A 27,792-nucleotide genomic window follows, 5' to 3' on the forward strand; every position below is an offset into this window, starting at 1 on the left:
GTTGATATAAAGATGTCAAGGCAGCAAAGACAAGCAAATCAACATACTGTATTGGATAAGCGAAGGACCCTTTCTTGATCGACGGCAACCCTTGAGACTTTTACCTCAACATCCTTTCTTCCGTCGGTCGCCAAATGCCAGGCAAACCTCTTCTGTTCGGACCATGAGCCTTTGAGGGACACGATTGACAAAGGAATCTTGGCGATCCTATCAACGATGAGAAGATTTCAGATGCGGAACACTTGTGACTGCAACGCAAAACACGCAGCAGCACCTTGGGAAAAAGAAAGACTCAATTCGATTCTGCAGCTGCCTAGTGACGTTGACAAGACGTGCAACTGAAACCAGCTCGTTTGGCAGAGAAAGAGAATTCCTCGTGAATTTCAACCTTTTTTTTAATTGTTTGATGGCTCCTTGGCTTGCAGATGGATCGACGGGACGCGCCTGTTGCAAATGAAGATAACAATTAATATACGGCGTTATCGGGGTCACGATCAGACTCCCTTTACCACAGCTGTATGTTCTATGTAATGCTTAGTTTTCATGGTGTGAGACTGAATGACAAACACATATATATACTCCATTCACTGCTCTGGTCCTATTCGAGGCAGGATGTGTCTCTTCATTTGTACTCCTGTGTTGCTATGATACCGAGTGCCACTGTGCTGTCACCATGACAACAATTACGTACCTCATTGTACTTCTCGCTTACGTGAGCCTCCCGTGTCTCAATGTCTCGGCCGTAACATGTGCATCTTACTTGAGATGCCGACGCATCTTCAACTCCCCCCTTCGGCGGGATCTCCAGTCCTATCATCCTAGCCAATCGTGAGGTGTTAAGACCCTGTAAGGGTTTTGTCAAGACATCTGCAACGTTATTTGCCGTTCCGACATATTTGATTTCCACATCACCCTCTTGCACGTGATCGCGAACGAAATGATACCATGTGTCGATGTGCTTTAACTTCCAATGTTTGGCTGGATCTTTACTCACCTGTATGCACCCCTGGCTATCTGTGTATAGTACGGGCCGAACGTCCGTGGTCTCCAAATCCCGGAGCAAATATGAGAAGAATAAGGTTTCTCGCACCGCTTCGGAAGCGGCGACAAACTCTGCTTCGACTGCCGACAATGCCACACACTTCTGAACGTGTGATTTCCAACTCACTGGACACCCATATACATATGTTATCGACCCCGAGGTGCTTCTTCGTCCATTTGTGGGGTCGGATGCCCAGTTTGCGTCGGTATACGTCGTTACCGGTGTATCCGAGTGCTCGTTTGTCTCCCCTCCTAGGTGCAACTGATATTCGTTCGTTTGGTTCAGGTACTTTACCATGTGGATGGCTGCCTTCCATGCACTGTCGATCGGGATCGACATATATCGCGCCAATACGCCGACGGCAAAGGCAATATCTGGTCGGGCTGTGTTGGAGACCCATAATAGTTGGCCGACCAATTCTTGATACTTCTTTGCTCGCTGAGGTTCACATCGCTCGCCTCCGGCGACGTTCGCTACACTCAGCATGGGTACCCAAGATTTCTCGTTTGCTCCTCCTAACCATTTGTTCACCATTTCCTTGATGTATGCCGTTAGACCCAGAGATATCCTCCTCCGTCTTCTATCACGTGTGATCTTGATACCCAGAAATTCTTTGACCCTTCCATTGTCTTGCATCTCCCATTTGTCCATGATCTCTCGCTTTGTGCGATCTACTTCATCACGACTGGGTGATGTTATTAGCATGTCGTCCACGTATGCTGTGATGATCGTGATCTTGTCGCCTGTCCCTCTTGAGTATAGGCATGGTGCGCTCGGCATGCAATGGAATCCGATCGTCCGGAGATGTGAGTCTAACTCAATGTTCCATTCTCGGCCCGATTGTTTCAGACCGTACAGTCCTTTCACTACCTTCAACACTTTTCCGGGTGGTATTTCGATTCCTACTGGGGGCTTGAGGTATACATCATGGTGTATAGTGGAGTTCAGGTACGCTTGCTTTACGTCAATAGAATCCATTTCCCAATCTCGTACTGCTGCAACAGCGATCACCCCTCGAATGGATTGGATGGGTGCTACTGGTGCGAAGACCTCTGTATAGTCGATGCCCTCGCGTTGAGTGAAACCTCGTGCCACGAGCCAGGCTTTGAACTTTGTCAGCACGAGGTTTGCATCGGTTTTGATCTTGAGTACCCAACATGTGTCGACAGTATTTGCACCCTTTGGGAGGTCGACTATCTCCCATGTGCCCATCGCCTCCAATCCATCCAGCTCCTTTCGCATGGCCTCCTCCCAGTGCTTTCTGTCCTTTCCACTCATTGCTTCATGTATGGTTGGGTCCAGGTTCTTTCTCCATTCCGGTCGCGTCGCTACGAGTCCATAGAATTCGCTGTCAATTTGAGTTTCGGCGATTGGTCCTTGTTCCATCACCTCCGCTGTTCCTTCGCTTAATCTTTCTTCCGAGTCTGTCTCCATATCCATGTATTCTCGTAGTGGCTCTTCATCTGTTTCGTCGAATATATTTTCTTTATTGTATCCTAGATCTTCGAAATTTTCCTCTGTCATCATCATTGGGGGTGCCTTTGTGTCAACCAGTCGCCACTCTGTTCTGTCTGACCAGCACTTTGATTCCATGAATTTTGCTGAGTTGCTCCAGAAGATGTTTGGATTGTAGTCCGGGCTGTAGAAGAGCCAGCCCTTCCTTTCTAGACTGTACCCTAAGAAAATGGATGCGACAGCTCGCTGGTCCAGTTTCTTGTTGTCCCGTTTAACTTTGGGTACGTTTACCCATGCCAGACAACCAAACACTCGTAGGAGCTTTAAAGCTCGTTCCGGCGACTTGCCAAACATTGCTTGATAAGGGAATTCATTATCAACGCTCGGAGTGAGGTTTATTTTGAACGCCGCAGCTCTGATCGCATATGGCCAGAACTTCTTCGGTAGTCTCCTCTGCATTAGCAATGTTCTCATCTTCTCTCCAAGGGTCCTGTTCATTCTTTCTACCCGTCCATTTTATTTGCTGTTGTACCCTACGGTGGTTTGCCACTCTATGCCCTTTTCTAACGACCATTCTAATGCATCATTGCTTTTCCATTCCGTTCCTTGATTGGATCGGATCGCTTTTAGCTTCCGATCCATCTGTGTCTCCAGGAACGAAACAATCCTTTTAAGTTGCATAAAGGCATGACTCTTTCGTGTCAATGGCTGTGCATACACATACTTGCTATGATCGTCGACCAGCACCAACGTGCATGTGTACTCCGTCACGTGGGACGAGTCTATTATTAGATCGACGTGGATAAGATCCAGGGGCCCTACGGCTCTTTCGCCGCTACCTTTCCCCATCCGAGCACTTGTGCTCTTGGATCGTATGCACTGCTCACATGTCAGAGCGGTGTTTGGATCCAATTTCATGGTATGCTTATCCTTTAACTTGGTTGTGATCGCCTTAGCTTTATCTCTTCCTGGGTGCCCAAGATGCTCATGCCATAGTTGTTGCTTTGAAACTTTCGGCTCATTCTCAATATGCTCGAACTCCTCATCAACACCTTCAAACAATGGTGCTGATGTGGCCATCGCGCTTTCTTGCCATGTGTCGCCTCGGAACTCCAGAAGTCCTCGCTCGCGATTCTTTGCAATCTTAAGTGTCATGCCGTTTGTTAGAAAAATTTGGCTGCCGGTTGTGTCCAATATCACTCGTGCTCCTTCATCCGTTAATGAATTTGTTGACAGAAGGTTAACATTAAGGTGCTTTACATACAATACATTTTGCAGAGAGATTTCCCCGTAATCTGTTGATATGCTTGCATCTCCTATAGCTGCCGCTTCCAAGACCTCGCTTCCGGCGGTAATTATCCGCTTTCGGCAAGTTCTCGGGTGGATGAGCATGCTGTAGTCGTTCACCATATGGTAACTTGCCCCCGAGTCCAAGATCCAATGAGCTGTTTCTTTTGTGTTCGAGGGGTCCTGCCATTTCATTGGGAGGGTGAGGGAGCACCACACTTCCTATTTAGGTTCAGCGAGGGGGGAGTCCTTGGGAATGGTAACCAAGGCGTCGCATTGACTGATACCATGTCCCGGTCGCTTGCAGACCCAGCATCGGATTCGGCGTGATTTGCTTGCATTCCTCGAGCTCGCGTGGCTGTTGTCGGCTTCGGCTTCGGTCTCTCTGGCCCGTTCGTTTTGATCGTCGTTGCCGGCGGTTCTAGCACTGGCTTGTCGAGGGTCGATCCTTTGTGCGGGGACGCTCTCGACAGCGGTCTGCCGGATGCTTAGTGCAGTGGCAAGGGCGTTGAAATCGATTTGATGGACGGTGGCAACCGTCTCCTTGTACACCGGATGCCGGATCGTGCATTTCTGCAGAGCCGAGAACAATGTATCATCGGCGAATGGTTTGCCAAGGAGGCTGCTTTCGGTTTGTATGGACCGGATCTCTTGAATTAGCTTTCTGGTGTCCGAGTTAAACATCTTTGTATCGTTGAGTTGCGAGATAAGCGCAAGTCTGTGAGACGTCTTGGTGGCTTCATTCGTGAGACCGTTTTCGATCTTTCTCCACACTTGGTTGAAAGTAAGGTACTCCTTGATTACATCTAGAACGAGGTAATTTACATTGTGTTCTCCGGTAGTGTCGATTGTTCCACGCAGGGCGTTGATTAAAGCATCGTCGAGGGAGCGGCTCCATTTCGGGTGTTTCTTGTCGTACGTTCCCTCGAGATGTTTCATCGCATGAGGCACGGATCAGAGGAAAGATTTCATGTGAGCGCTCCAGCTATGATAGTTTCGTGACGTGAGCTTTGGCACGGGTTCGAGGAGCTTTGCTAGGGTGCGAAAGTTATATCGCTTGTCGCCATCATCAAAGTCGGAGTCGGAATCGGTGTCTTCGTCGGCTTCATCATTGATGGCCTCCGGCTCGTTCTCGCTCGTGGCATTATTGTCAACCCGAACCTGGGTGTTCTTGCCTTTTCTGCTTCCTTTGGTCCTCGTTTTGGTGTCTTCTACCATGGTTGTCGGCGAGTTTCGGTTAGCTCGGTGATAGCTTCTTCAGACTCTTAATCAAATGAAGATAACAATTAATATACAGCGTTATCGGGGTCACGATCAGACTCCCTTTACCACAGCCGTATGTTCTATGTAATGCTTAGTTTTCATGGTGTGAGACTGAATGACAAACACATATATATACTCCATTCACTGCTCTGGTCCTATTCGAGGCAGGATGTGTCTCTTCATTTGTACTCCTGTGTTGCTATGATACCAAGTGCCACTGTGCTGTCACCATGACAACAATTATGTACCTCATTGTACTTCTCGCTTACGTGAGCCTCCCGTGTCTCAATGTCTCGGCCGTAACATGTGCATCTTACTTGAGATGCCGACGCATCTTCAACTGTTGCCCTTCCCCTCTCTCTCTCTCTCTCTTTTTTTTTTTTTTTTTTTTTTTTTTTCCTCCTCACCATGTGAATGAGCACATCTGCTGGTGATCATTTGCGATCTACCTCGCGCTCAAAAGCAGACTACTGTGGGGTGAAGCACTGTAAAAGTTGAAAATTTCGGCAAATACTCGAGTGCTGTGGAAAAAAGGCAGCCTAACATAGTGTGAAATTGCAACATTGCCCCTTCCTTCCCTGTCTTGGAGTCATTATCCCGGTTCTGGCCGACGACAACGACCTTCAAGCAGCTGTTGACTTGGCTCGAACATTCTAAGAAAGTTTTCATAGAAGCACAGACGCAATCAAGGATGTTAACAAGAGACTTCTGGTATTGCTCCCAGGACGAAAAAAGTACAAATACTTAACGATCCAGTCGTCGAGGTCGATAGGATCATCACAGTCGATCCCGAGAACACCAAGTGAGGAGCATCAGAACGAGGCATGGCAGCAGCTGCTGAATTCATCAAGAATCGGCAAACTACGCGGCGAGATCGTGAGAAGAGAAAACTGTGACCAAGAACATTCCATGAAAGAAGAAGGGGGGTATCAAGTGATGAGAGACTGTATGCTAATCTCCGACCGTTGTGTCACGGCTGAGGAGTGAAGACGACAGATGGAGGTTTTAAGCAACAGATGTCTGGCGCTTCCACATGCGAGAGAGAGAACGGCTGCCTCGAGAAGCTGGTCTTGACTCGGCAGCGTCTTGGCCAACTGTCTCGGTCTTCTTCTTGTTGAAACGAGTGCCAGCACGTGTCAAGAATGACTTGCGAGGCTTGCTAAAGTAGACGCCGCCGACATCCTTGTCTGCGGTTGCGTGAAGCACTCCAGAAGCATGCGAGGCTTGCTGATCTGACGAACCCGACATTTCCGAACCCGAGCTCGAGTCTCGCTTGGCCAGATACGGCATCGATGCCAAAACGCTGTCTCGAGCAAATGCGTGTTCGAGTGCCTTGATGCCTGCTGCTTTCTCGTCCTCATAGATGGGTGCCATACGGCTGGGCATCATAGGTGCTGCCTGTGGCACTTTTGGTGCAGGGGCGACAGTGACGGCTGCGGTGCGCTCTTCAAGCTCTTGTTCAACTCGTACATCGAACGAGGTGCGACCGATGGTGTCGCGGCCATCGATCCAGCAAAGCGGCGAGCCTTCCGACTCTTGGCGAACGTGATTGATACGCTTCAGACGCCAGTCAAGGTACGAGAGCTTTTCGCTGGTGAGCGATCCACGTGGTGGCGGTGGACCGGACTTGTCATCGAAGCGATGGAGGCGGCTCGAACGATAAGCATGTGTAAATGTGGATTTGGAGCTGTTCGATGCTTTCTTGCTGCTGCTGCTACTAGGTGCCTTGGCGGCCTTGGTGCTGCGAGATCGACCGGAGAGCACTGTGAGCAGCGACTTGGCCATGGTGAATTCTCGATCCTGCATCTTTTATTGAGATAGAGGGGTATCAGTGTACACCCTGGTGAAGGAGATCCTGAAGGGCTATCGGGAGGTGATGCTACGACAAGCGATGATGGGACAGAAGATAGAAGATGGATGATAAGGTGCGGAGAGCATGAATGGAGAGAGAGCCTATCGTATATATCGTTGTGGGGTTCGAGCGGCTAGCTGTGCTTGCAACTGCCTACTACTTGTGCTGCTGTTGCAACCGCAATGCTTCTGCGCTGGTGCCTGCTGCTGTTGCACTGTGCATGGAGGCAAAAGCAACTGAACAAGACATTCAACAATGGATGGTCCACAACAGGGCTTGGCTCGTTACTCGTTCGGTAGAGATTGCGAGGACGGTATCCGCCTGCAAGCCGCCTTCAAAAGATGAATCTCCGGCGCGGCGACTCGACCAATGGCATCCCTCTCTCTCTCACACACACACAGAAGTTGGCCGGGGAAGCAACAGGCCCCAGAGTCTATTTTCTCCAAGCTCTCTTTCTCAAGGGAGGAATGGGCCACAGTGCGGGGAACGAGTGCAGGGCATGCTTCGTAGGCCGCACATCAAGCACGCGAGCGTGGGAGAGCGACATGCAGTCCAAGTGGACAACAGGAACCAACTTGCAGCCTGGCACTTGGCCCTCGGCAAGATTCGACCAAGTCTAGGTCCTTTTCTTTAGGAATACTGGAATACAGGATTACAGGAATACACGAATACACGAATACACGAATACACGAATACACGAATACACGAATACACGAATACACGAATACAAGTGACCCGGAAGGTTAACAATCCAAAGCGTCAAATTCGGAATTACAAGTTGTGAATTGTTCGCTTCGAAGCGGTCAAGCGAGGTGCAGCATCAAGCGAGGGTGAGAGAGAGAGCCTGGCCAAGTCAATCAGAAATCTCTCCATTGTTTTCACAGGCCGGCGCACCACAAGACATTTATTTTTCTCTTTTGCCTACTACTCTATCTGCCTGTCTGTCGGGAAAGGCGGGAGTAGCTGTAGAATGGGAGCAGAAGTATCGCAGTCAACCACACGAGTCGCTTGTGCCTGGCGGTGATTAGAGAGAAGCATTCTGCAGCTGCGCGGTGACTTGGCAGAATCTCTGACCACGGATGACATCAGGTGACCTTTATCACGTGATGATCACAGTTCTGCGTTTGCGTGCCGTGCTGCGCCCTGGCGATTGTCATTCTTGCCGAGAGATGCCTTGCTCGTGTCGCGCTCATGGATGCCGCCGGCTTGGATTGTCACAGCGCAGTCAACATGCCAGGAGATCAACATGATCGACAAAGCCACCTCCTGTTTGCCTTGTTCCTCCCCGAGTGAGCAAGAAAGCTCCCTGCGGCTGGCTCGAGAGAAGAAGCCTTTCAGGGAATCGTTCAAGAGGGCCGAATTGGTGTTGGGTTCAGTGTGAATACTGGGGTCCCATTTGCGCATCTCGGTTGTCCGAGTTGGTTTCTTGCAATCCTGCCTGTCATTGAAAGACGTGCGTCTGCGCTCGCTGTCTGTCAATCAAAGGAAAGAGACACGGCCATAAGATCCTTCTACAGCCGAGAGATTTGCGCAAGCTGCGATGACAACGGGAGCCGAGGCCAACCGAACCTTGCCGATACGCCCTCCTAAGCTGTTCCGACAGGAAACAACACCACAGTACGGCGTCTTTCTGCGCACTCTTTCCCACTGTGCTCGCCGGCGTCGTCTGTGCAGTGTCATGCAGTTTCGCCATCATAAGCTGCGCCAATGTGACCGATAAGCTCAAGATCCACAGCGGCGCAGACACGCTTCAGCAAGAAGTGAAACACACAAACCTTGAGATCATCTGTTGATTATGCCAGTTGTGGATCAGCGGAAAGGATCATTGCTCTGCTAAGTCTCCCGTTGTTGCAAGCACTCAACCCTCGAAGCCTTGTCTACATATCCTTTCCTTTGAGCCATCTTCTACCTCTCCTCCCTTGTTGCCTCATACCCTCATCCCAACTCTCACCTTCTCTCCATATACCCCTTCCCCATCCTACAAACATCGACAACTCGAAGAACAAGCTGGTCTTGTAATTTAGGGGTTCCCTCCTCATCCAACGTCTAAGCATCTCTCTCTTTCTCTAACGATTGCAAAAGATATAACATTCTCTCTACCCAAGCTTTCACCTGTCTCTTCTCGACCTGATACGACTTATTTCCTTGTATCCTTTACCAACTACCTCTAACACATGATGAAGTCCTTCGTCGCCACCCTAGCGCTTGCCGTAATCGTCATCAGCACCACCATGGTCTCCGCATCGACCATGGAGCAGCCCAACGTGCCTGACATTGTTCGCCGACACAGCCACCATCGTCGGGCTCACAACAAAAGCTGCTCTTCCAAGCACAAGCCCAAGAAGGTCGAAAGCCATCTTAAGGTCCCCAAGGCCAACTCTCACTCCAAGGCCAACGCTCACTCCAAGGCCAACTCCCACTCCAAGTCCAACTCCTCATCTGAGTCTAGCTCTCAGTCTGATGATTCGTCATCATCCTCATCCTCATCCTCATCCTCGTCGTCATCTTCGAGCAGCAGTTCCCCCAACGGTCTTTCCTCAAAGAACAAAATGGGTCTTTGCTGGGCAAACTCCAACGGCATGCCCATCAACAACTTTGATTTTGGTTCTGTCTCCTGGTTCTACTCTTGGGACTCGGTTCCCGGATGGGACGATGCTCCGGTTGACAAGCTAATGTACTGTCCCATGCTCTGGGGCTGGAAGAATGCCGAGTCTTTCAAGAATAACGTCAACGACAATCTCACTTCCAAGTTCAACCAGCACAAGTGCGCCATGGCTATGAACGAGGTCAACCAGAAAGGCCAGTCCGCCATGAGCCCTCAGGACGGTTGCAAGCTCATCGAAGAATACCTCCTGCCTCTCAAGCAGAAGGGCTGGTACCTTATGGGTCCTTCCACTACCAACGCTCCCGATGGCAAGGTTTGGTATCAGAACTTCAAAAAGGCTTGCCCCGACACGTTCAACAAGCTCGACTCAATCGCGATTCACTACTACGGCACTTCGAGCGATGATTTCAAGCAGTACCTCCAGGACTGGCATCAGACTTTCGGCAAGGATATCTGGGTTACTGAAGTCGCCTGCCAGGACTTTTCAGGCAAAAACAACCAGTGTAGCAAGGAGGAGAGCACTGCTTTTGCTAATGGCATCGCCACCTTCATGAACGCGCAAGATTGGGTCAAGGGCTTCGCTCCATTCGCCGTCATCCAGAACTTGCAGGGAGTCTCGGAAACACAGAGGTTGAGCAATGGAAACAACCCTACTCAGCTCTTCCGCACCTACGCTTACGCTAACTAAGCAGAGCCGATCATATAGAGCTGCTCATGGTCGATGGAACGCGAGTATTGCCCCCTTATCATATTTCCCCGTGTCTTGATCTCGTCTCTCAGGCTTTTGGTGGTTTTTCTTTTCTTTTCTTTTCTTTTTTTTTTTTTTTTTTTTTTTTTTTTTTTTTTTTTGCTGTAACCGCGGTCCGGTACCGCTTGGCACCACTGCTTTCGTCTACTTCTTCCTCTCTTCCGTTGTCTGCTCACCGAGGGATGAGCCTCCGCTTTCTCACAGAACGGGTTGACGCTTTTTGCTCTCTTGTCTCGTCTTGTTTCATCATTTGTCGTGTCTCAAAGTCAAACAAGGTCGCAGGGCTGCTGGGCGGCCCTCACCTCTCCCACACATGATCAGTGCCGTCGTCTGTGCTCGAAGTCTCTTGATCAGGACAAATGCCGATGCGTGGTGATACATTCGACGCAGAGGCCATCGAAGCTTTGAATCAGGTCTCGAGTATCATTCCTGTAGAGCTTCCGTGCTGGAGCGGGACCGTTATGCGACGCTCCGTCTGTTCGCCGAGCTGGGCTTGATGCGACAAAGAGAGACACCACATTCGGTATCTCACTGTCTCGATAAACATACACGCCACTCCGCTCGTTCACGGAACACCTCCGCTTGTTCACGGAGACACACCCAAGTAGCACAGCGGCCGCGTACGACTGCATTGACATTAGGTGACAAAGCGACAGTATTGAGAATGAACACGGAGTGAGCACCTACAATTTCGCCTGAGCCTTGCCTCCGGATGTGGCGACATGACCGTCCACGAGGTCTGCGACCTCGTTCGCAATGCCAAACGAAGCTTGATATCCAGCCGGACCAATGCCATATGAGTGAACTACAGTCAAGCCTCTGCTTGCTGCTCCACTTGCTAATGTCTCCAACTCCACCCTCACTCCATTCTCTCTCGCCGGCCTCAACCCAACATTGTGAGAAATAACGTCGATCTCCTTCCACGTCTTACCCTCGGGTACGATTTCTGGTACCAACTTTGCGCACTCCTGCAGGATCTTCTCTGCTAGCACTTTGTCTGGTGTTGTACTGGACTGACGAATATCGAATGAGCCACCGAGGATGACTTGACCTGATCGAGCACGCGGAATAACGTAGTGTGCTGGACTGCCGAGCTTCATCACACACCTAGCACCTTGAGATGGAGCTCGGAAGCAAGGCACTGAGACAAGCACTGTCTGACCACGGATGGGGTACACTTTCGGATCTTTGACTTCGGCTAGATCACCAGCACCAACTCCAGTAGCGTTAACAATAAGGTCGCAGCTAGGAATCAACGCCCGTACCGCCGACAAAGAGGATAAGGTCGAGCATCGTCGGATCTCTACTGACGGTCCAGCTCGTGTTGCGTCCATCAAACTAGGTTTCGGAGAGGTTAGCTCGGAGACAAGTAACTTTGTGTAAAGAGGAACACTAATGGTGAAGGACTTGTACTTGATCGCGTGCCAGCCTTGACCGTCACGATTCGGTAGGACTGCAAAGTCAGGGACAAGTTTGCTGTACCATACGTCTTGTGCTTCTCGCTTGTAGGGAGTGATATCGGTGAAGTCGACCATAGCCATGATTTCGGGTGGGAGTTGCTTGTGAAGCTGAAGCCATTTCTGGAAGGTGATTGCGTCTCGACGTTGGCTGGGCTTGTCTTGAAGAGTGGCGAAGGAACACCAGTTGGCGCCCTGCATGGGTTGAGAATGAATGAGACATGTAGAGTCAGTTGAGATGCTCGTGTAGGTGGCAAGACTGGCTGTCAGAGAGTAGACTACTTACGGCCCATGGACTTGCAAAAGTTTGTGAGAAGGAGTCCTGTGGCAAGTCTCGTGCGAGGATGGTGACCTTGTAGCCTCGTTCGCGGAGCTCGAAAGCGTTGGTGAGTCCAAGAACTGGATCAAAGAAAGTGACAGAAACGAACAAATGTCAGCGTCGACTAGGTCGATATCGTCGCTGCCTTGATCACGGCTGCTCTTACCTCCAGCTCCAAGCACGACGATGTGGGTGTTTGCGCTCATCGTGAGATCATGTGTACAGAAACTGCGCGACAAAGCGTTCCATGTCGAAGCGGGTGTCGATGGGAGCAAATGATCAAGTGAAGGATTGATAAGGATAATGCGGGGTCGACGAAGGTGAGTTGCCATGTGACTCGGTGAGCAGCAAACAGCTGCGCGTTCTTCTTGGAGATGCCCGACCTTTCTGCCGGGAAATTGAGCGGAATTAAGAATTAAGGCTCGAAGCGCCAAAGTTGAGCGTCTTACTGTACCTCGCTTTTGTGTGCGATGCCTCTCCTCTTTCATCAATCACGACGTTGTTCAACATGCGTTCAGGCTAGGATTCCTCGGTCTTGTGACGGAGCACCAACCTCAGGATGTCCAACTCGACACCGATTCCAATCGTCTCGCTCCGCAACGATAGCAGCAACTCTACCGCACTCGGCTCGCAAATCCTGGAGGCAGTGGCCAAGACCGGCTTCTTCTATCTCTCGGATCATGGGATCACTCAAGCAGAGATCGATGCGCTTTTCCAACGCAGCTCTGATTTCTTCCTTAAGGAGCAGCTAGAAGAGCGACTGCAAAGTCAAGACCGAATAAACAATACGGGCTACACACCGATGAAGCAGGAGAGTCTGGACCCGAACAGCATGTCGGATGGCGACCTGAAGGAATCTTTCTACCTAGCTGGCCTCGCTCGAGCAGAGCGTGGTTCTAAGCAAGTTGAGGAGCAAGATCGACCACCAGCGCAAAACTTGCCGCCTACATTAGCAGCGCGTCAAGAAGAGATTGCAGGCTTCATCGAGAAGTGTAAAGGCCTCTGCGACACGGTGCTGTCAGGCTTTGCGGAAGCAATCGGCTTGCCCTCACGATACTTTCTAGACTCACATCATGGGCAACATGATCGACTACGGCTGATACACTATCCTCCAGCGCCAGTCTCAAACAGCAATGGAGAAGCAGGCTCGAACTTGAGCATCCGAGCAGGCTCTCATTCAGACTATGGCTCGTGCACTCTGCTCTTTCAAAAAGACGTCGGTGGACTCCAAGTAGAGATGGAACCAGGCAAATGGGTCGATATTCCGCCGCAGAAAGGATGTATCGTGGTCAATGTCGGCGATGCTATGGAGTTTTGGAGCGGAGGACTGTTTCGCTCGACTCAGCATCGGGTTGTTCTTCCGCGTAACGAGTCGGAGAGCGGATCAAGGTTTTCGGTAGCCTACTTCTGTCAGCCGGATGAAGACGCTCGTCTGGTTCCTCTAGAGATCTCGGACAAGGTAAGAGAGAAGGTTCAGGCCCAGGTGATGGACAGAGAGGAATTTCAAAGGAGATGTGTAGCCAAGGGCGTTGCTAATGTGTCGGAGCTCACGGGAGGTCAGTACCTTCGTGCTCGTCTTGGAGCCACGTATCGATGATCAATAACAATGAGTATCATAGTGCTATCTACTAAGTGTCTTGTAACATCGGGTTCAAGCGAGCTTTGAGAAAGGATCGCAAGCATCGGGAGCAGCTCGCGTTACGAATCGGCGATGTTGCGAGGAAAGAAGAGAAACGGTGCCAAGGCGCTGCTTTCTTAGGCAGCTGAAAGATTCGAAATCCTCGCAAGAGCACCGGGGGCTCCACGGTCTTCCGTGGCCTTGCCCGTTCAAGCGAGGCCAAAAGAGGAAGAAGCTGGAGTTGTTCGACTTTGTTTGCTCTTCCTGATCAGAAGGCTGGTGGCAATCGCGGCAGTGGATGACTGCTGATGGCACCATCAGACAAGAGAGCGTGAGAAGATTATCGGCTTAGCGAGCTGGAGTAAAATTCGGACGCTTGCCGACATCGTCTCCAAGGCTTTTGTCGGGCGATCCGATCTTAACGGTTGCCGCCAGAAGCCCAGGCTCCTACTCTTGACGGGATGTCAAGCTGTCGAGGATATCGAGCAGATATCAAATGTGTGAAGATGGACCTAGCAGTCATGCTATGGCCTAGTCTAGTCTTTCCAAACATTCGATACTCCGCTTAGGCCGTTGTGATCTTGAGGGTCCACGAGAAGAAGCCGTGAGGGCAGAGAAAAGGAAAATGGCTGGATGCCGGCTGATGCTCGATTGCAACCAACGGCTTGCATGAATTCTTTCGATCGAGAGAGAAAAAATAAAAATAAAAATAAAAGGGAAAATGTGTGATGAGCTTTCTAGCAACGTGTTGGCGTTGATGAGGAGATGTGGTGCTGACAGAAGGATGCAGCTCTGCCGTTTGCGAAGAAGCATAGACCCGCCAAGGATCGAAGGCGGCTTATCCGATGCAGAGCAGCCACCTCTTGAGAAGAACAAGAAGAAGACTGGAGCGGTGCAAGGCGGAAGCAGGAGGGAGCACTGACGAAGAGTGAGCGCAATTTTATTTTTTTTATCAACTTGAAGCCCTTTGAGCATAGATATGCTTTTGCGTGTTGTTGTGTGGTTGCAATGTGAAATTTATATGTGGGATTTCCGCCGTGATCCGCGCAGGATTTGAGTTTTGCGCGGCATCTCGACGACGACAAGGTGTGACAAGCAGAGCTTACTGTTCCTTTCCCACCCTCCATCATCACACCGCGTTGCGCACACCACATTCTTCTTCACATCATACTTGATCTTCTATCTCTCCCCTTTCCCACCCTTTTGGAGTTGCTGCATAAGCGCCAATCGGCTTCTAATCCGATCAGGCACAGCTTTTTTTTTTTTTTTTTTTTTCTCGGCATCACATCCTTGCGCTTAATCATCCACACAAACAAGGTTGCTGGCCTCGACCCTTCGCTTCTCCTCCTTCTAGGCCTCTTGCTCTCCCTCTGCTCTTCTGCCTTTGCCTTTGCCTTTGCCTTGATTCGACCCTTCGACCCTTCGACCCTTCGACCCTTGATCCAACTGGACAACAGCCTTTACAATATGGGTAAGTTGTTACCACCTTTCTCTCCAAAGAGAGCGCTTTACACCAAGCGCAAGCAATCCATAGCGGGGGGACTATGTGGTCTTGGCATTCTCTCGCTTCATGCCTTGCCGGCGATTCGACATCTTGCTCTCGCCTCTCCTTGAGTCAAGATTGCTATACGCATTCTCATGGGCCGATGGACACCGTCGGCAGCTCAGGTGTGGAACTCAGTGTTCGGCTACCATCACCTGCTCGACCATGTTGGTCAACACGGCGTGACCCCTTGTCGAGACCATCATGCGCTTCCCTCTTGATACAGGCACGATCGAACTCGTGACAGTTGGCAGTCGCAGCATTAATTCTGGAGACCAGCTGTTCTTGATGCATCGCGACCACCGTCGACGATGGGTAGTGTAGCAATGATGCTGGGAATCTGGATGATGTTGTCTGTTGTGCTTCGCTGGTTGGAAGCTGCTTCGTTTCCCTCACTCTTCCGTCCTTTCCGTCTTTGCGGTTGAGTCTAAATGGAGAGATCAGCTGCAAGACACCACGGCGGGCCATATAGAGGGCTCGTAGATGATTTCTTGCTCGAAGCCTCTCGCTGTTGCTTCTAGTGGGAGATCATCTCGGGTTCGTCTTCGAATCCAAGACGGACAGCAGATATTGACAAAGACGCTTGTTCGCCTTTCTCTCTTTCTTGCACGTCCCCTTACTTTCCGCTACCTCTCCTGGCCCCTGCCTTTCTTTCGCTGTTTTCGTTCACTCAACGTTAACGCAAATGGCTTGGATTGGCTCCCCTTTGTTTCGTTCGGTGGTGTTTCTGTACCTGAAAACGGAATCGAATCCTTATCTGCGGATCTGGTTCGATGGCGTGTTCAATTGGCCGGTTCTTTTGCACTTGCGCCAAATATATATATATATATATATATATGGACGCTGGTGTTTCACTTTGTTTCTGCGTTGTGACTGACACTTGCAGCGGGCATCATTGGCGATTTGATTCCAATCCTCTCTTCCATCCTTCTTCCGGATGGCTCTACCCGTGAGTATATGCCGTTGCCTCCCTCGATTGTCCAGCATTGTGCGCTCTTCCTTTCTTTTCTTAGCTCCCTCCTCCACCGCCACCGTCATCGGCTCGCTTCCCTGTTCCCCTCTCCTGTGTCACAATTTATCCATTTCCGACGCCATCCACTGCGCGGCTTCTGGTTGTCACATTTTCCAATCCACTCTTCCGCTCCCTTCCATCATTGCCTATCCTTCTCATCGACATTATCACTTGCCTTGTCACCTTCATCTTCCACACTCTTCTGTTTTGACGCTGTTTGCTCGTTCGCAACCACATCTCGGTCGAAAGAGGTTGCCTTGACCCTAGTCGCCGCTGTCAACCAAGCCTCTACTGCGTCAGCTGGACTGCCTCGTCGCCATCATCATCAGCATCGCTAAAGCAATCCTTCCAGCATAGTCATTGGCTGGCAAGAGTCCAGCTTTAATCGTCAGTGTGAGCTCGACCAACGCTTCGGGTTCAGGCCTGTCTTCGGACGCCACAGCGACGGCTTCGGGGCAGGCACCTTCTTCCTCCCGAGAATCACCCTCCTCTTCCACTTTCGACTCTTCATCCTCCTCCTACTCCTCCTCCTCCTCCTCCTCCTCCTCCTTTGTTCCTTCTTCCACACAAAACACGGCAACCATGTCTGACTCGTCTTCCACCTCTATATCCATCCCATCCTCGACCTCCGACATTCCTATCACCTCTCCCACATCTACTTCTGCGTCCTCAGAAACCATCACAATCGGTACTTCGACGCGGACAACAGATGCTCCCACCACTATGTCAACGTAAGTGTGATCCCGCTCAGACTCGATAGCCATTCTCACACCAGAACATTGACACCAATATTTGAACTCATCCTCCTTCTGCCTCTCCTCTACGTAATAACAGTTCGACAACCCCAACGTCGACTAGCGTAAGTTCGACTTCAACAGAGGCGCCACCGACAACAACGTCGAGCTCCTCTGCCCCCGTCACTACCTCAAGTGTAAGCTCTACGCTCCATCCTTGCATCAGCATGGCCTTTGCTCTGCCGGCCTTTTGACCGAATGCAGGGTCAGATGCAAATGGTCCAATGAGCTTTCTTTCTGCGCAAACTCAGCCTCGTTGAGAGGGTAGCAAGGTCCAACTTCCCAGCGAGCTGTTGCTGACTCAACACCATGCTCACTTGCGTTCTTACCATTCGGGTCCACAGTCGTCGACAACACCAACCACAACCAGCACGAGCTCGACAAGCTCGACAAGCTCGACAAGCTCAACAAGCTCAACAAGCTCAACTTCCACGATCTCAAGCACAACCTCATCCAGTACAACATCGTCATCTTCCATTCCCACCACCACTTCGACGAGTACTTCCGAGTCTCCCACCACTTCCAGCACAATCTCAACACCAACTTCAACGTAAGTACACAGACCGTTGTTCCCGTCACACTTTCACCTTGAGATACACAACGTGCGTTCGCATGCATTCAGAAACCACGTGCTTGGCGGCGTACAAATTGCCATATAGATAGTCCGGTCCCTTTGCACCCCTCCTCCTCCAGTAGTCGTCGCCAAGTTGCGAGGCCATATTGTTCTAATCTATTAATGGTTGTGCTTTTGTACGCTGCCAATGTTGGTTCCATCGACCTACCTCGTCTCGGTCTCGCTCGCCGCTCGCAGATCGACATCTCGCTCAGCCGTTCTGACATCTTCTACCTCTTCGCCTAATGATCCCTCGCCGTCATCTTCTCGCTATATACCACCACCTTCGACTACTGATTCTGCGTTCTCAACCCGCGAACCCGAACGTCCAATAAGTAGTGAAGCCGCTGTTTCCACCTCAACCTCCCGTACACCTTCGGTAATCACCACCCAGACCTCGCTCACAACTATCACCCTTCCCAATGGTCAGACTTCCACCTCCACCGCATATGCAGTCACCACCGCCAACGGCCAACTCTCCGGTAGCTCGGGCAACGGTGGTGGTTCATCCGGTTTCTTCTCTAACTCTGGTGCCGTTGGTGGTACCTTTGCTGTCGTTGGGCTTGTCGTAGCCGCTCTCGTTGCTGCCCTTTTCTACATGTTGTGGAGGCGACGAAAGGCACAGAAGATGGACGCTGATGTTGTTGCCGCCGCCTCGGCTGCTGCTGCTACCAAACGTACTCCCTTTGACGATGATGACCCCGAGATGATCGAGCACCCTAGCTACGGTACCGGTACTGTCGGTGGAGCTGCTGCAGGCGCAGGAGCTTATGGCGCGTCCAACTCGATGATGCAGCAATACTACCAGAACTACGGTCCTGCTGCCAGCGAAGGCTACGAACCTAGCCACATGTCTGGCGGTACTGCACCCGGCTATGCTGGTATGGGAGCATACGGCCCTATGGCTGCTGGTGGAGCTGCTGCCGGTGGCGCTGCTGCTTACTATGCCAATGCTAACGGTACTGATGGCTCGCACTACTACGAGAGTGTTCCCACTGGACTCAACGACAGTGCTTATGGTGGAATGGGCTCGACGGGTCACGACAACGAATACGGCCAGAGCGCTCATGATGACCCCTACGGCGCTGGAAGCGGGTACACGCACAGCGGTGCACCTCAGCTTAACTGGGCTCCTGGTGCTTCGCCTCCCCTCGACTCGGATGTTTACGCCGATCATGCAGGCCAGCATCAGGCAGGTCAGGATAACGTCTTCGCCGACCCCAGCAGCAGCAGTAACGAGACCGACGGTCGTATCGACATGACCGCCCACGAGGCCGGGTCTGCGGTCAGTCTTAGGGATGATCAGGATTATGGTCGTCGATTGGCCGTCCGTAATGGCGAGAACTAAGTCTTTGCCCCACCCTCTCTTGGATTTCGTCCTTCTTGCATTTTTCCCCATCAAAATTTTACCGGCATCCTACATGCCCAATCCTCACCCATCGCATCTTCCTCGCATCTTCTTAAGCTTAATACAAAGACCTCGCCATGTACTGACTATTGTAGGCCTCACCCCACCATCTGTTTGTTCTGTAACATCAACTTTGTCCTCGAGCGGCTTTCCGTTGCTCGGCGGCATCCAATGGACATTCTTTTCGATCCTTTTTCTTCGATTTTTTGTGCGTCTTGTTGTTTGTTTTCGTGATGATCATCATTGTGGTTTAGAGTCGTAATCTCACCATCTGCCATGATTGAGCTGATTGGTAGATGTGATGAAAGCAATTGCGTATGATTGAGATTGCCGGATCGTGGTATTGCGTATGAACGAATGGTCGGGTCGTGGTATAAAAGTACAAATTGAGTGGAACAGGAAGCGATGATCTAGAGACTGAGCGGTAACAGAGAAATTTTTTGAGCCAAAACAGTGCAGTGCTGTGATAATGCTCCTTCAACGACGAGCTGGAGCAGACGAGAAGTTTGTCAACGGGTTACGATTAGGACTATCCCCAACGCTCCTAAACAGCCCCGCATCGGGATTAACATCCAAGCCATTCGACGTTCTACGACGAGCGGATAGCGGAAGATCATCATTTTCATCGCTACCAACCGCGAGCGCCGCACGATTGCGCTTGTGTTGAGACGTACCGTTTTGACCCGAACTGCCCTCCGCATCGGGTGTCAATGTAGCTGTGCCGATGTACCGACGCATAACACTAGCAATGTTGGTGTTCATCAAGACATCCTTGAACTGCGATCGAACATCTGCTTTTAGTCCTTGAACTAGCTCGTACAGCTGCGAGACCGAGGCGTTGGGGAACTTGAAGATCAAGAAAGCGATATAGACAAACTCGGCGGGAGAGAGTGGCTTGCTCATGGCTCGACCAGTTCGATTGAGCTTGGTCTCGGGTTTGATACACTTGCCGTACCTTGGGTGGTTGGCAAGTGCGACGTATCGCTCCAAGGTACGTTGCAAAGTTAGACGCAGAGGACGACTTGGTTCATCCTTGGCATGTTGCTTGAGGAACGTGTCGATCGCAGAAGCCGAGGGCACGAAATTCTCGATTTTGTGGTTCATGATGAGCAACGCCATTTGTGCCGTGAACAGATAGTCCCTGCCTCGATTGACAATGAGCATGCTCTTGCCTTCGTCGTCGTGCACGAGCGATGGAGTGGGGTCGATGAAACGCTTGACCATCTGTCGGATAAAGTCAGGCCAAGGGCCTAAGTGCGCTCCGAGCTTCTCTGCGGGGGATAGTGTGACACCCATCTGGACACGACTGAACATATCGCGCTCGACCTCGTCCGAGAGACCTTCAAACTCGACGACAGTGAGTTGCTCGTTGTCAAACTTGCGACGCTGAGCGGCATTGAGAGCGGGCGTCTTGCCCGCAATCAGGTCCTCCTTGTACCAGAACCTGCGGCTTGTGGAAGGCTCGCGGACGGGAATCTTGTTGTCCAAGAAGGCACAGATCGACGAGATACGCTGCTTGCCGTCAATGCAGACGTAAGTCAATTCATCTTCTGTGGATACTTGATTCTGAACCGATAGCAGGACGGGTGGAACGTAGTAGTGGCGCATGATGGATTCGATCACAGCGGATTGCTTATCCACCGTCCAGACAACACCTCGCTGGTACTCGGGCTCGAGGTCGACAATGTCGTCTTTGACCATGGTGTAGATCGTGCGGGTTGAGTACTGGGTCGCTCGAGGAGCTTTGAGAATGGTTCCCAGATCGAGAATCCGGGTCGACGCCTTCTTGATCTTGGATCTCGAGCCCGAGGCCGGACTCTTGTATGTAGTGTCGTCCTCGCTCAAGTCGGACTCTGAACTCAAGTTCGGCTGGTAGTCGAAGAGCTCGTCCAGCTCGTCGCCTGCTGGTACACGTCGTATGATAGATCGTTTGATGTGTTCGCGATCGTGCGGTTTTGTCGTCCGAGAAGGTTTCGAGTGTTATGTTGGTCGTGTGTGGAGCAAAGATGGTTCCGAAACGGCGGAAGGGGGAAGGGGGAAGGGGGAAGGGGGAAGGGGGAAGGGTTAAGGAGTGGAGGGATCAACGGTGGTGGTTATATAGCATGCGGTCGAGTGGGCGTAGTCATGTACGGAACAGGACGTGCGGGAGCGGAAGCCATGGCGAGAAGAAGGTCAAGGTTGGACGTGATCATAGAAAGAATATTTGAAAGAACAGTGTGATAGCATGAGATATAGAGAGGTGTGAGTGTGATTGTCAGTAAGAGATCATTCGCTTGTGTGACGTATGGACGAGGCAAGCTCGAAAAAGGAGAAGGCAAAGATGTACTTACCATTTTCTGGTTTGACGGGCATGGTTGCTTTCGTGTCAGGGGTGACTTCGAGACCGAGTATCAAAGCTGCTAGCTCTTATGCGAAAGGTTGAACGAGATTGCGAGCACACCTTAATGTCGATGTTCTGTGCGAACCCTCTGGCTAGGATGAGCTTCGATGATCCGACAGCACCCAAGTGGTTGTGATCGTAATCGTCGGCGTGGTAGACGACGAAGTACGGATCGAAGCGGTGCTCCGGTACCTGACGGAGGCTTTGTTGAGAAGAAGCTTTCGACGTTGCCGAGTGAAAGCGGAGAAGAATGGAGCTTTACCACGCGTTGATATGAAACCAACGCGGGCGGACGCGCTAAGTGCTGGTATTGAGCGATGAAAGATGTGAGATCGCAACCAAAAAAGAAAAAGAAGAAAAAAATCGCAAGAAGGAGGTGGGAAGGGAAAGAGGTTCGAGACTACGAAACTTGGCAAGAGAGACTCAAGCTCAAAGCCAAGGGCAATGCTCAAGATGTGGGTAAAGGAAAGAGGAAAGGAGAGGAGGCAGGAGAGATGAAAAGGGGAAGAGGCAAGTGAAGTTGAAAGAGGAGGAGGAAGGAAGGGGCTTGGTTGGAAGGAGCTGACTTTTGTGTGAAAGAGGTTGTCTCTTCAAAGTGGGTCCCATCTCAAAGCAACAACCCCTGAAAAGCGGAAAAAAGCGAATTTTCAACTTTCACACTGCTCTACTGCCTCGCTTTTCTGACCAATCAGCACTCAAAGTGCAGTCTTCCAGCCACCTATCACTTAAATAAGGCTGACACTCCGCTTGCGCTAGGGTCTCTGGCGAAAATTGCGCAGTCAAAGTTGGGCAAGCCACCTCAACTTCAGCTCAACCTCAATGCAACCTCAATGCAACCTCATTTCAACCTCTTTGAACTCCTTTGAACCTCTGTGGACCTGTTTGAACCTTTTTGAATCTCCCCTGAACTTCTGTCAACCTCAGCACTCCCTCCCCACCAACCTCAGGAGTTCCTAGTTGAGGGGATGTGGAAGCTGGGGAACCCTGACAACTTTGCCTGATGTTGCAATCTTATGATCTAACATTTTGGTTGCAATTTCCCCTTCTGTTGACAAAAACATGCGCTGCTCCGCAGCAGTGCTCGATTCTACAATCCCGAGACTGATATACTGCTTCAGTACCAGATCGGAGCACATGTCTGTGTGAAACCAAGAGCTACAGGTCTTGTTGAGGATGATGTCGCAGGCTAGAGCTTGGCCATGACGATGAGCTTTGAACTGGCAAGGTCCAGCAAAGCAAGGACAGTGTCAGTGGGGGTCAAGGGTCAGAGGACAGAATCGGTTGGGAAACTGTCAGGGGAGAGACCAAATGGGGGGAAGGTGAGACAAGAACTTTGTTACTCCAAGGAGATAGATACAGGCTTCAACAACAGTGCTTATTGGAGCGGCAGCCACTATCAAGGTTGGGGAAGTGAGTCCTGGTTCTCCAGAGCTCTGTAGGGTGTGTATCAAATAGTGCCAGAATTTTCTAGGATATCTCTGAACCTTTGTGGTTTGTGAGAGACAGCCGATGAGCTTGCTCAGCCCAGCTAGAGTGTGCATGAGCGCGCGGGGGACATTGGAGCTCTTTTTTTTGAGGCAGTTGAACCCTGCGTTTGGGCCAAGCTTATCGACACTTGTCAAGCGCTCATCATTGCCACTGGGCTCCTCATTGTCACCTCCATCGCATCGTGTTCGACTGTCGCATCCGCATCACAACTAGCACCCTTTCATAATTATCTGAAGCATCGCATTCGGCCGAATCAACCTCCTTGTTTGATCAAACAACAAGTCCGTCCCGACAAAAAGAGCTCTATCGAACGAAATCGTCCCGCATCCTCGCACATCGACACTCGCTCGAGCAATCCTTCAACCGAGCACTCAAACGCTCCACACCTGCACACGCAGTCAACTTCATGTTCGGGCGTATCTTTCATCTCCTTGTGGACGCCATGCTGGTGAGCGTGGCGCTGTCTGGAATCAAGCGCAGCACCGGTCTCACACCAGCGGTAATTCGGATGCCAAACAAGGATCTTCGTAACCTGATGCGCATCTACCTGGAAGCAGGAGAATGGGTATGTAGAGCTCGTCTTCGAGTAGGTTCCTCTTTCCGATCATATCGTTGCTGACTAAACCAATCCGACGCTGCCTCTAACACGTTTTCTTGAATAGATCATGGACTTCTCCGTTGTCATTCTTGGTCGATCGAGCTGGTTTGAGCGAGTGCGCTAGATCTAATCAGCGCACACGGTCGTAGAAATGGTCTCTAGGACAGATACCCAATGCAGGTTCGCAGGCCATTGCGTTGCCCGACTGTAGCTCGACCCAACTCTTAGCTCAAGGTGATCAGCTAAGGCTCCATTTGAAGCATGCGCTTTCTGAGTCCTCGAGAGTAACTGCGCTCCGCAAGAGAGCTGCTTCCGCTCATCTTGCGAAGATAGCTGATTGACCTGAAACGAACCGCTTGCTTCCAATTGTATTCTACCTCGTCCAATGTTCGGTTCGCATCTGAGATCTGTTGACAACTTGGATCTGAGATGAAGACGCGTTGACTCAGTGAGACGGCTCGCACCAACCGGCTCAGTCGACCTTCTTTGCCGCATGGCCTAGAAGCAGCAGACTCCAAGTCGTAGCCTGTTCTTGACAGCCTTCGGCGTGGGAATCCTTAGGAGCAAGGATAGCGAGGGGCTACGATCTGTGGTGTTAGACCTCGCTCAGCTACCACCCGATCTAATTTTGCGCGTCCGGCTGTGCGTTTGGAGATTTGCAAGAAGCGGCCAAGAGAGTAGAAGGCTAGTAAGTGCATGAGAAAACGTGGAGCAGAACAAGTCTGAGCAGATGGCCCTTGCACTTGTGCGCGTGCGGGACATGATCAGCCTTGAAGAAGCACCTAGGTCGCCAAAAGTTGATCATGATGTAGATGGCTTGGCAAGCGGACCTTTGTTCTGTTGTCCGTTGTTGAGTGGTGGCCCGAAAATTCTCAGGCGCCCTGGGATTTCTACTTGTGTTGTCGCAGTTGCCAACTGTTGGTATGCGGTGCAGTTGAGACTGGTAGCAAGGAGAAGTGATCTTGCAAGGCAACGCGATCAGCTGGGTAACGAGTCTGGAGCAATTTCGAATTTCAGCAAAGGCATCAGCTCTCTCTCTCTCTCTCTCTCTCTCTCTCTCTCTCTCTCTCTCTCTCTCTCTGCTTGTTTGATGGCAAATCGGTGAACCGTGAGCTTCCTTCCCCCCCCCACTTTTGGCTGCTGGTCGTCTCGTTGGCTGTTCTTTTGCCCTTTTTCTGTGATTTTTGAATTTGTGGCTCCGCATCCTCCGCGTCCTCTAAAATGGCGGCAGCAGCAGAAGCACAGTGAGACTGCTTGAAACCGAGGCTGACTATTTGCTGCCGCTTTTTTTTTTTTCTTTTTCTTTTTCTCTTTTTCTTTTTTTTTTTTTTTTTTTTTTTCTTTTCTCTCTCAGACAGTCAAATCAGTCCGCCCGTCGCCGTGAGATGCAACCAATCCATGAGCTGGACTCGACTGGCCTGACCTGACCTGATCTGACTTGACCTGACCGGACTTGACTTGAACCTTCCCCGCCATCCCGCAACTCCCCTCGCTAGATACAGCGCCAACTATCCGGACTGTCCTTCGCAATTCCCTTCCCCACTGCTAGCATTGTCAACATCATCGTCACCCTTTCCTCAGTGGCTACCTCTCTATACCAAACGAGAGAGAGAGAGAGAGAGAGAGAGAGAGAGAGAGAGAGCGCAGATACTTGCAACGCCACACACGACAAGGCTCGCTCGCTGAACACTGATGCACTTGTAGCATTCAGTCTACATCAACCCTTCGCCACGGACTCCAAGCCTTTGCTCTTGCTTCGCGGACATTGCTTTCGCCGACAACGATCCTCTCTTCTCTTCTACACCCACTGTTCCGCCTGCCAGGAGTTTCTCTCGCATACTTTCTGCCTTCGTAGATCGGTGCAGCTCGTCCAAGGAACGCATCACAACCTAAGTTGACCTTCGCAGCTCTACTTCATTGCTCAGCCGACAAGCCGCTTTTCGCACACATCAGCAACTCATCCATCTTGGTCGCAACGCAGCTTTATCCACCGCTGCGTCCAGCATGCCCTCCGTTGTCGCCACATCATCTTCAGGAATGAGCACCATGCAGACTACACCTCTTCACGAATCCGGCAGCGCTTATGCCACGCCTCCCACTCTGTCCACCTCTATTTTTGCCAGCGGTTCCAACACCCCTTCTCACCTTTCCCGCCTCGCAGGCCAGAGTTCTGGCATTGGCGAGTCGCCCGCCGCCCATGGCTCCCGCCCCCATCACTCCTCCTCGCATCCCCACCAGAATAACGGCGGCAGCAGCTCTGGAGGAAAGGACAAGAAGTGGAAGCAGATGTTCAAGTTTGGATCCATTGGCAGAAAGCCCAGTGGTGGCAACCACACTGGCAACGGCTCCCATGACCGTAGCTGGCACACCGATTCCACCGAGTCCAGCATCAACAGAAACGGTGACTACTTTGAGCATCACCACCTTCCTGGCTCGTCCAACTTCCAGCCTATGAACGGCAGCACCGTCGTTACAGACCCAAGCTCCTTCTCCAACGATAGCTACTCTTCCGAAGACCGTAATCCTTCTGCCTCCATCGGCGACGCTATGACTGCTTCTGCTTCTGGCAAGCTCCAGCCTCCAGCTGACATTAGCGATAATGACTCCTCTCATCAGGGCTTTGCTTCCCGTCTCATGAGACGTGTTTCCAGCGCTCCCGACAACAACAGATTCTACAAGAATGGCCAGAACGCTGGCGGCCCCAAGCACAACGATCCTCCAGCTAACACCAAGAACGGCTACCTTTCACCTGATGCTTCCGGCGCCAAGCACGGCCAGTTTGCCTCGGAAGGTGGTGCACCAGCCCCACCTTCCAAGGACCAGGCCAATTCGACCTATTTCTCTAACTCACCCGTTCGCATGGACAGCACCGCCACTTCCTTCAGCTACAAGGACTTTGAGAAGGGCCGAAGCGTCAGTGCTAAGGGCTCTTCCACGCCCAAGTCCGGTCGTATCACCTTCCCCGGTTCCGCTCGATCCAAGAGCTCCAATGGCAAAGACAAAAAGTCGCAGCTTCCACCTCCCAGCAGCTCTGCCAACCTTGCTGCTCTGGCTGGCAGCAACGGCCCCAACCGAGGCCCAGGCAGCTTCCGACGCACCTACTCGAGCAACAGCATCAAGGTCAAAGAAGTCGAAGTGGGTCCTAACAGCTTTAGTAAGGTCAAAATGCTCGGTAAAGGCGATGTAGGCAAAGTCTATCTCGTGCGCGAGAAGAAGACCGATAAGCTTTTCGCCATGAAGGTCTTGTCCAAGAAGGAGATGATCAAGCGTAACAAGATCAAGCGCGTCATGGCCGAACAGGAGATCTTGGCTGCTTCCAACCATCCGTTCATTGTGACGCTTTACCATTCCTTCCAGTCGGAAGACTACCTTTATCTTTGTATGGAGTACTGTATGGGAGGCGAGTTCTTCCGTGCTCTTCAGACACGTCCCGGTAAATGTCTGCCGGAGGAAGATGCCAAGTTCTATGCTGCAGAGGTGATTGCAGCCTTGGAGTACTTGCATCTGATGGGTTTCATCTACCGTGACCTCAAGCCCGAAAACATTCTTTTGCACCAGAGCGGACACGTCATGCTTTCCGATTTCGATCTTTCCGCACGAGCAACCCAACGAGGTGGTGCACCTGCTATGATCCGTCAAGCTACACCCAACAGCGTTCCTCTTGTCGACACAAGAAGCTGTATCGCCGATCTCCGAACCAACTCCTTCGTCGGTACCGAAGAGTACATCGCACCTGAAGTCATCAAAGGTTGCGGTCACACTTCTGCTGTCGATTGGTGGACACTTGGTATTTTGATCTATGAAATGATCTTTGCCACCACCCCGTTCAAAGGTTCAACACGAAACGAGACCTTCTCCAACGTTCTTCGCAACGAAGTACCGTTTCCCGACTCCATCCCCATCTCTTCCTTTGGCAAGTCTCTCATTCGCAAGTTGTTGATCAAGGATGAGTTGAAGAGAATGGGAAGCCAATCCGGCGCGTCAGAGGTGAAACAGCACAAATGGTTCTCCAACATCTCTTGGGGTCTCCTTAGAAACTCCACCCCACCGATCGTTCCTGCTTTTTCGAACGGTGTTGATGCGGTCAACTTCAGGAATGTAAGAGAGTCAAGGAGTTTGGATTTGGACCATCAGGGGGATAATAAGAAGCCGGCAAAGACAGTCGAGATGAAGGCCGTTGCAGGACAGAAGAATGTTGGGGATGAAGAAGGCGATGTAGTGGTTAGTAACCCCTTCAGTGGCTTTTCGTCTGTGACGCTGAAACATGATGATTACTAAACCCCCGACCAAGGGATGTGGATGTTTGATGT

General features: G+C 51.2%; 11 protein-coding genes across 11 annotated transcripts; 5 read left to right on the top strand and 6 right to left on the bottom strand.

Annotated features, from left to right (window-relative positions):
• Positions 1-622: 622 nt before the first annotated feature.
• On the bottom strand, positions 623-2,971 carry UHO2_05539 (uncharacterized protein; the record flags this gene model as incomplete). Its single annotated transcript, XM_041554710.1, has 1 exon — positions 623-2,971. One exon carries the CDS (start codon positions 2,969-2,971, stop codon positions 623-625), a length of 2,349 nt encoding a protein of 782 aa, XP_041410644.1.
• A 1,035-nt stretch (positions 2,972-4,006) lies between these two features.
• Positions 4,007-5,002, bottom strand: UHO2_05540 (uncharacterized protein; the record flags this gene model as incomplete). The annotated part of the gene is made up of 2 exons (XM_041554711.1): positions 4,007-4,708; positions 4,802-5,002. 2 exons carry the CDS (start codon positions 5,000-5,002, stop codon positions 4,007-4,009), a joined length of 903 nt encoding a protein of 300 aa, XP_041410645.1.
• Positions 5,003-6,052: 1,050 nt separating this feature from the next.
• UHO2_05541 (uncharacterized protein) lies at positions 6,053-6,853 on the bottom strand (the record flags this gene model as incomplete). The annotated part of the gene is made up of 1 exon (XM_041554712.1): positions 6,053-6,853. The coding sequence occupies one exon, from the start codon at positions 6,851-6,853 to the stop codon at positions 6,053-6,055; it is 801 nt and encodes a 266-aa protein (XP_041410646.1).
• A 2,223-nt stretch (positions 6,854-9,076) lies between these two features.
• Positions 9,077-10,192, top strand: UHO2_05542 (uncharacterized protein; the record flags this gene model as incomplete). Its single annotated transcript, XM_041554713.1, has 1 exon — positions 9,077-10,192. The coding sequence occupies one exon, from the start codon at positions 9,077-9,079 to the stop codon at positions 10,190-10,192; it is 1,116 nt and encodes a 371-aa protein (XP_041410647.1).
• Positions 10,193-10,935: 743 nt separating this feature from the next.
• On the bottom strand, positions 10,936-12,234 carry UHO2_05543 (uncharacterized protein; the record flags this gene model as incomplete). The annotated part of the gene is made up of 3 exons (XM_041554714.1): positions 10,936-11,904; positions 11,996-12,108; positions 12,195-12,234. The coding sequence occupies 3 exons, from the start codon at positions 12,232-12,234 to the stop codon at positions 10,936-10,938; spliced, it is 1,122 nt and encodes a 373-aa protein (XP_041410648.1).
• Positions 12,235-12,587: 353 nt separating this feature from the next.
• UHO2_05544 (uncharacterized protein) lies at positions 12,588-13,625 on the top strand (the record flags this gene model as incomplete). The annotated part of the gene is made up of 1 exon (XM_041554715.1): positions 12,588-13,625. One exon carries the CDS (start codon positions 12,588-12,590, stop codon positions 13,623-13,625), a length of 1,038 nt encoding a protein of 345 aa, XP_041410649.1.
• Positions 13,626-15,282: 1,657 nt separating this feature from the next.
• Positions 15,283-15,657, bottom strand: UHO2_05545 (uncharacterized protein; the record flags this gene model as incomplete). Its single annotated transcript, XM_041554716.1, has 1 exon — positions 15,283-15,657. The coding sequence occupies one exon, from the start codon at positions 15,655-15,657 to the stop codon at positions 15,283-15,285; it is 375 nt and encodes a 124-aa protein (XP_041410650.1).
• A 2,099-nt stretch (positions 15,658-17,756) lies between these two features.
• Positions 17,757-18,956, top strand: UHO2_05546 (uncharacterized protein; the record flags this gene model as incomplete). The annotated part of the gene is made up of 1 exon (XM_041554717.1): positions 17,757-18,956. The coding sequence occupies one exon, from the start codon at positions 17,757-17,759 to the stop codon at positions 18,954-18,956; it is 1,200 nt and encodes a 399-aa protein (XP_041410651.1).
• Positions 18,957-19,493: 537 nt separating this feature from the next.
• On the bottom strand, positions 19,494-21,368 carry UHO2_05547 (uncharacterized protein; the record flags this gene model as incomplete). Its single annotated transcript, XM_041554718.1, has 2 exons — positions 19,494-20,920; positions 21,347-21,368. 2 exons carry the CDS (start codon positions 21,366-21,368, stop codon positions 19,494-19,496), a joined length of 1,449 nt encoding a protein of 482 aa, XP_041410652.1.
• Positions 21,369-23,290: 1,922 nt separating this feature from the next.
• UHO2_05548 (uncharacterized protein) lies at positions 23,291-23,606 on the top strand (the record flags this gene model as incomplete). Its single annotated transcript, XM_041554719.1, has 2 exons — positions 23,291-23,449; positions 23,547-23,606. The coding sequence occupies 2 exons, from the start codon at positions 23,291-23,293 to the stop codon at positions 23,604-23,606; spliced, it is 219 nt and encodes a 72-aa protein (XP_041410653.1).
• Positions 23,607-25,486: 1,880 nt separating this feature from the next.
• UHO2_05549 (putative ser/thr protein kinase) lies at positions 25,487-27,760 on the top strand (the record flags this gene model as incomplete). Its single annotated transcript, XM_041554720.1, has 1 exon — positions 25,487-27,760. The coding sequence occupies one exon, from the start codon at positions 25,487-25,489 to the stop codon at positions 27,758-27,760; it is 2,274 nt and encodes a 757-aa protein (XP_041410654.1).
• Positions 27,761-27,792: the final 32 nt, after the last annotated feature.

Source organism: Ustilago hordei (assembly GCF_900519145.1).
Source record: "Ustilago hordei strain Uho2 genome assembly, contig: UHO2_contig_14, whole genome shotgun sequence".
NCBI classification, from domain to species: Eukaryota; Fungi; Basidiomycota; class Ustilaginomycetes; order Ustilaginales; family Ustilaginaceae; genus Ustilago; species Ustilago hordei.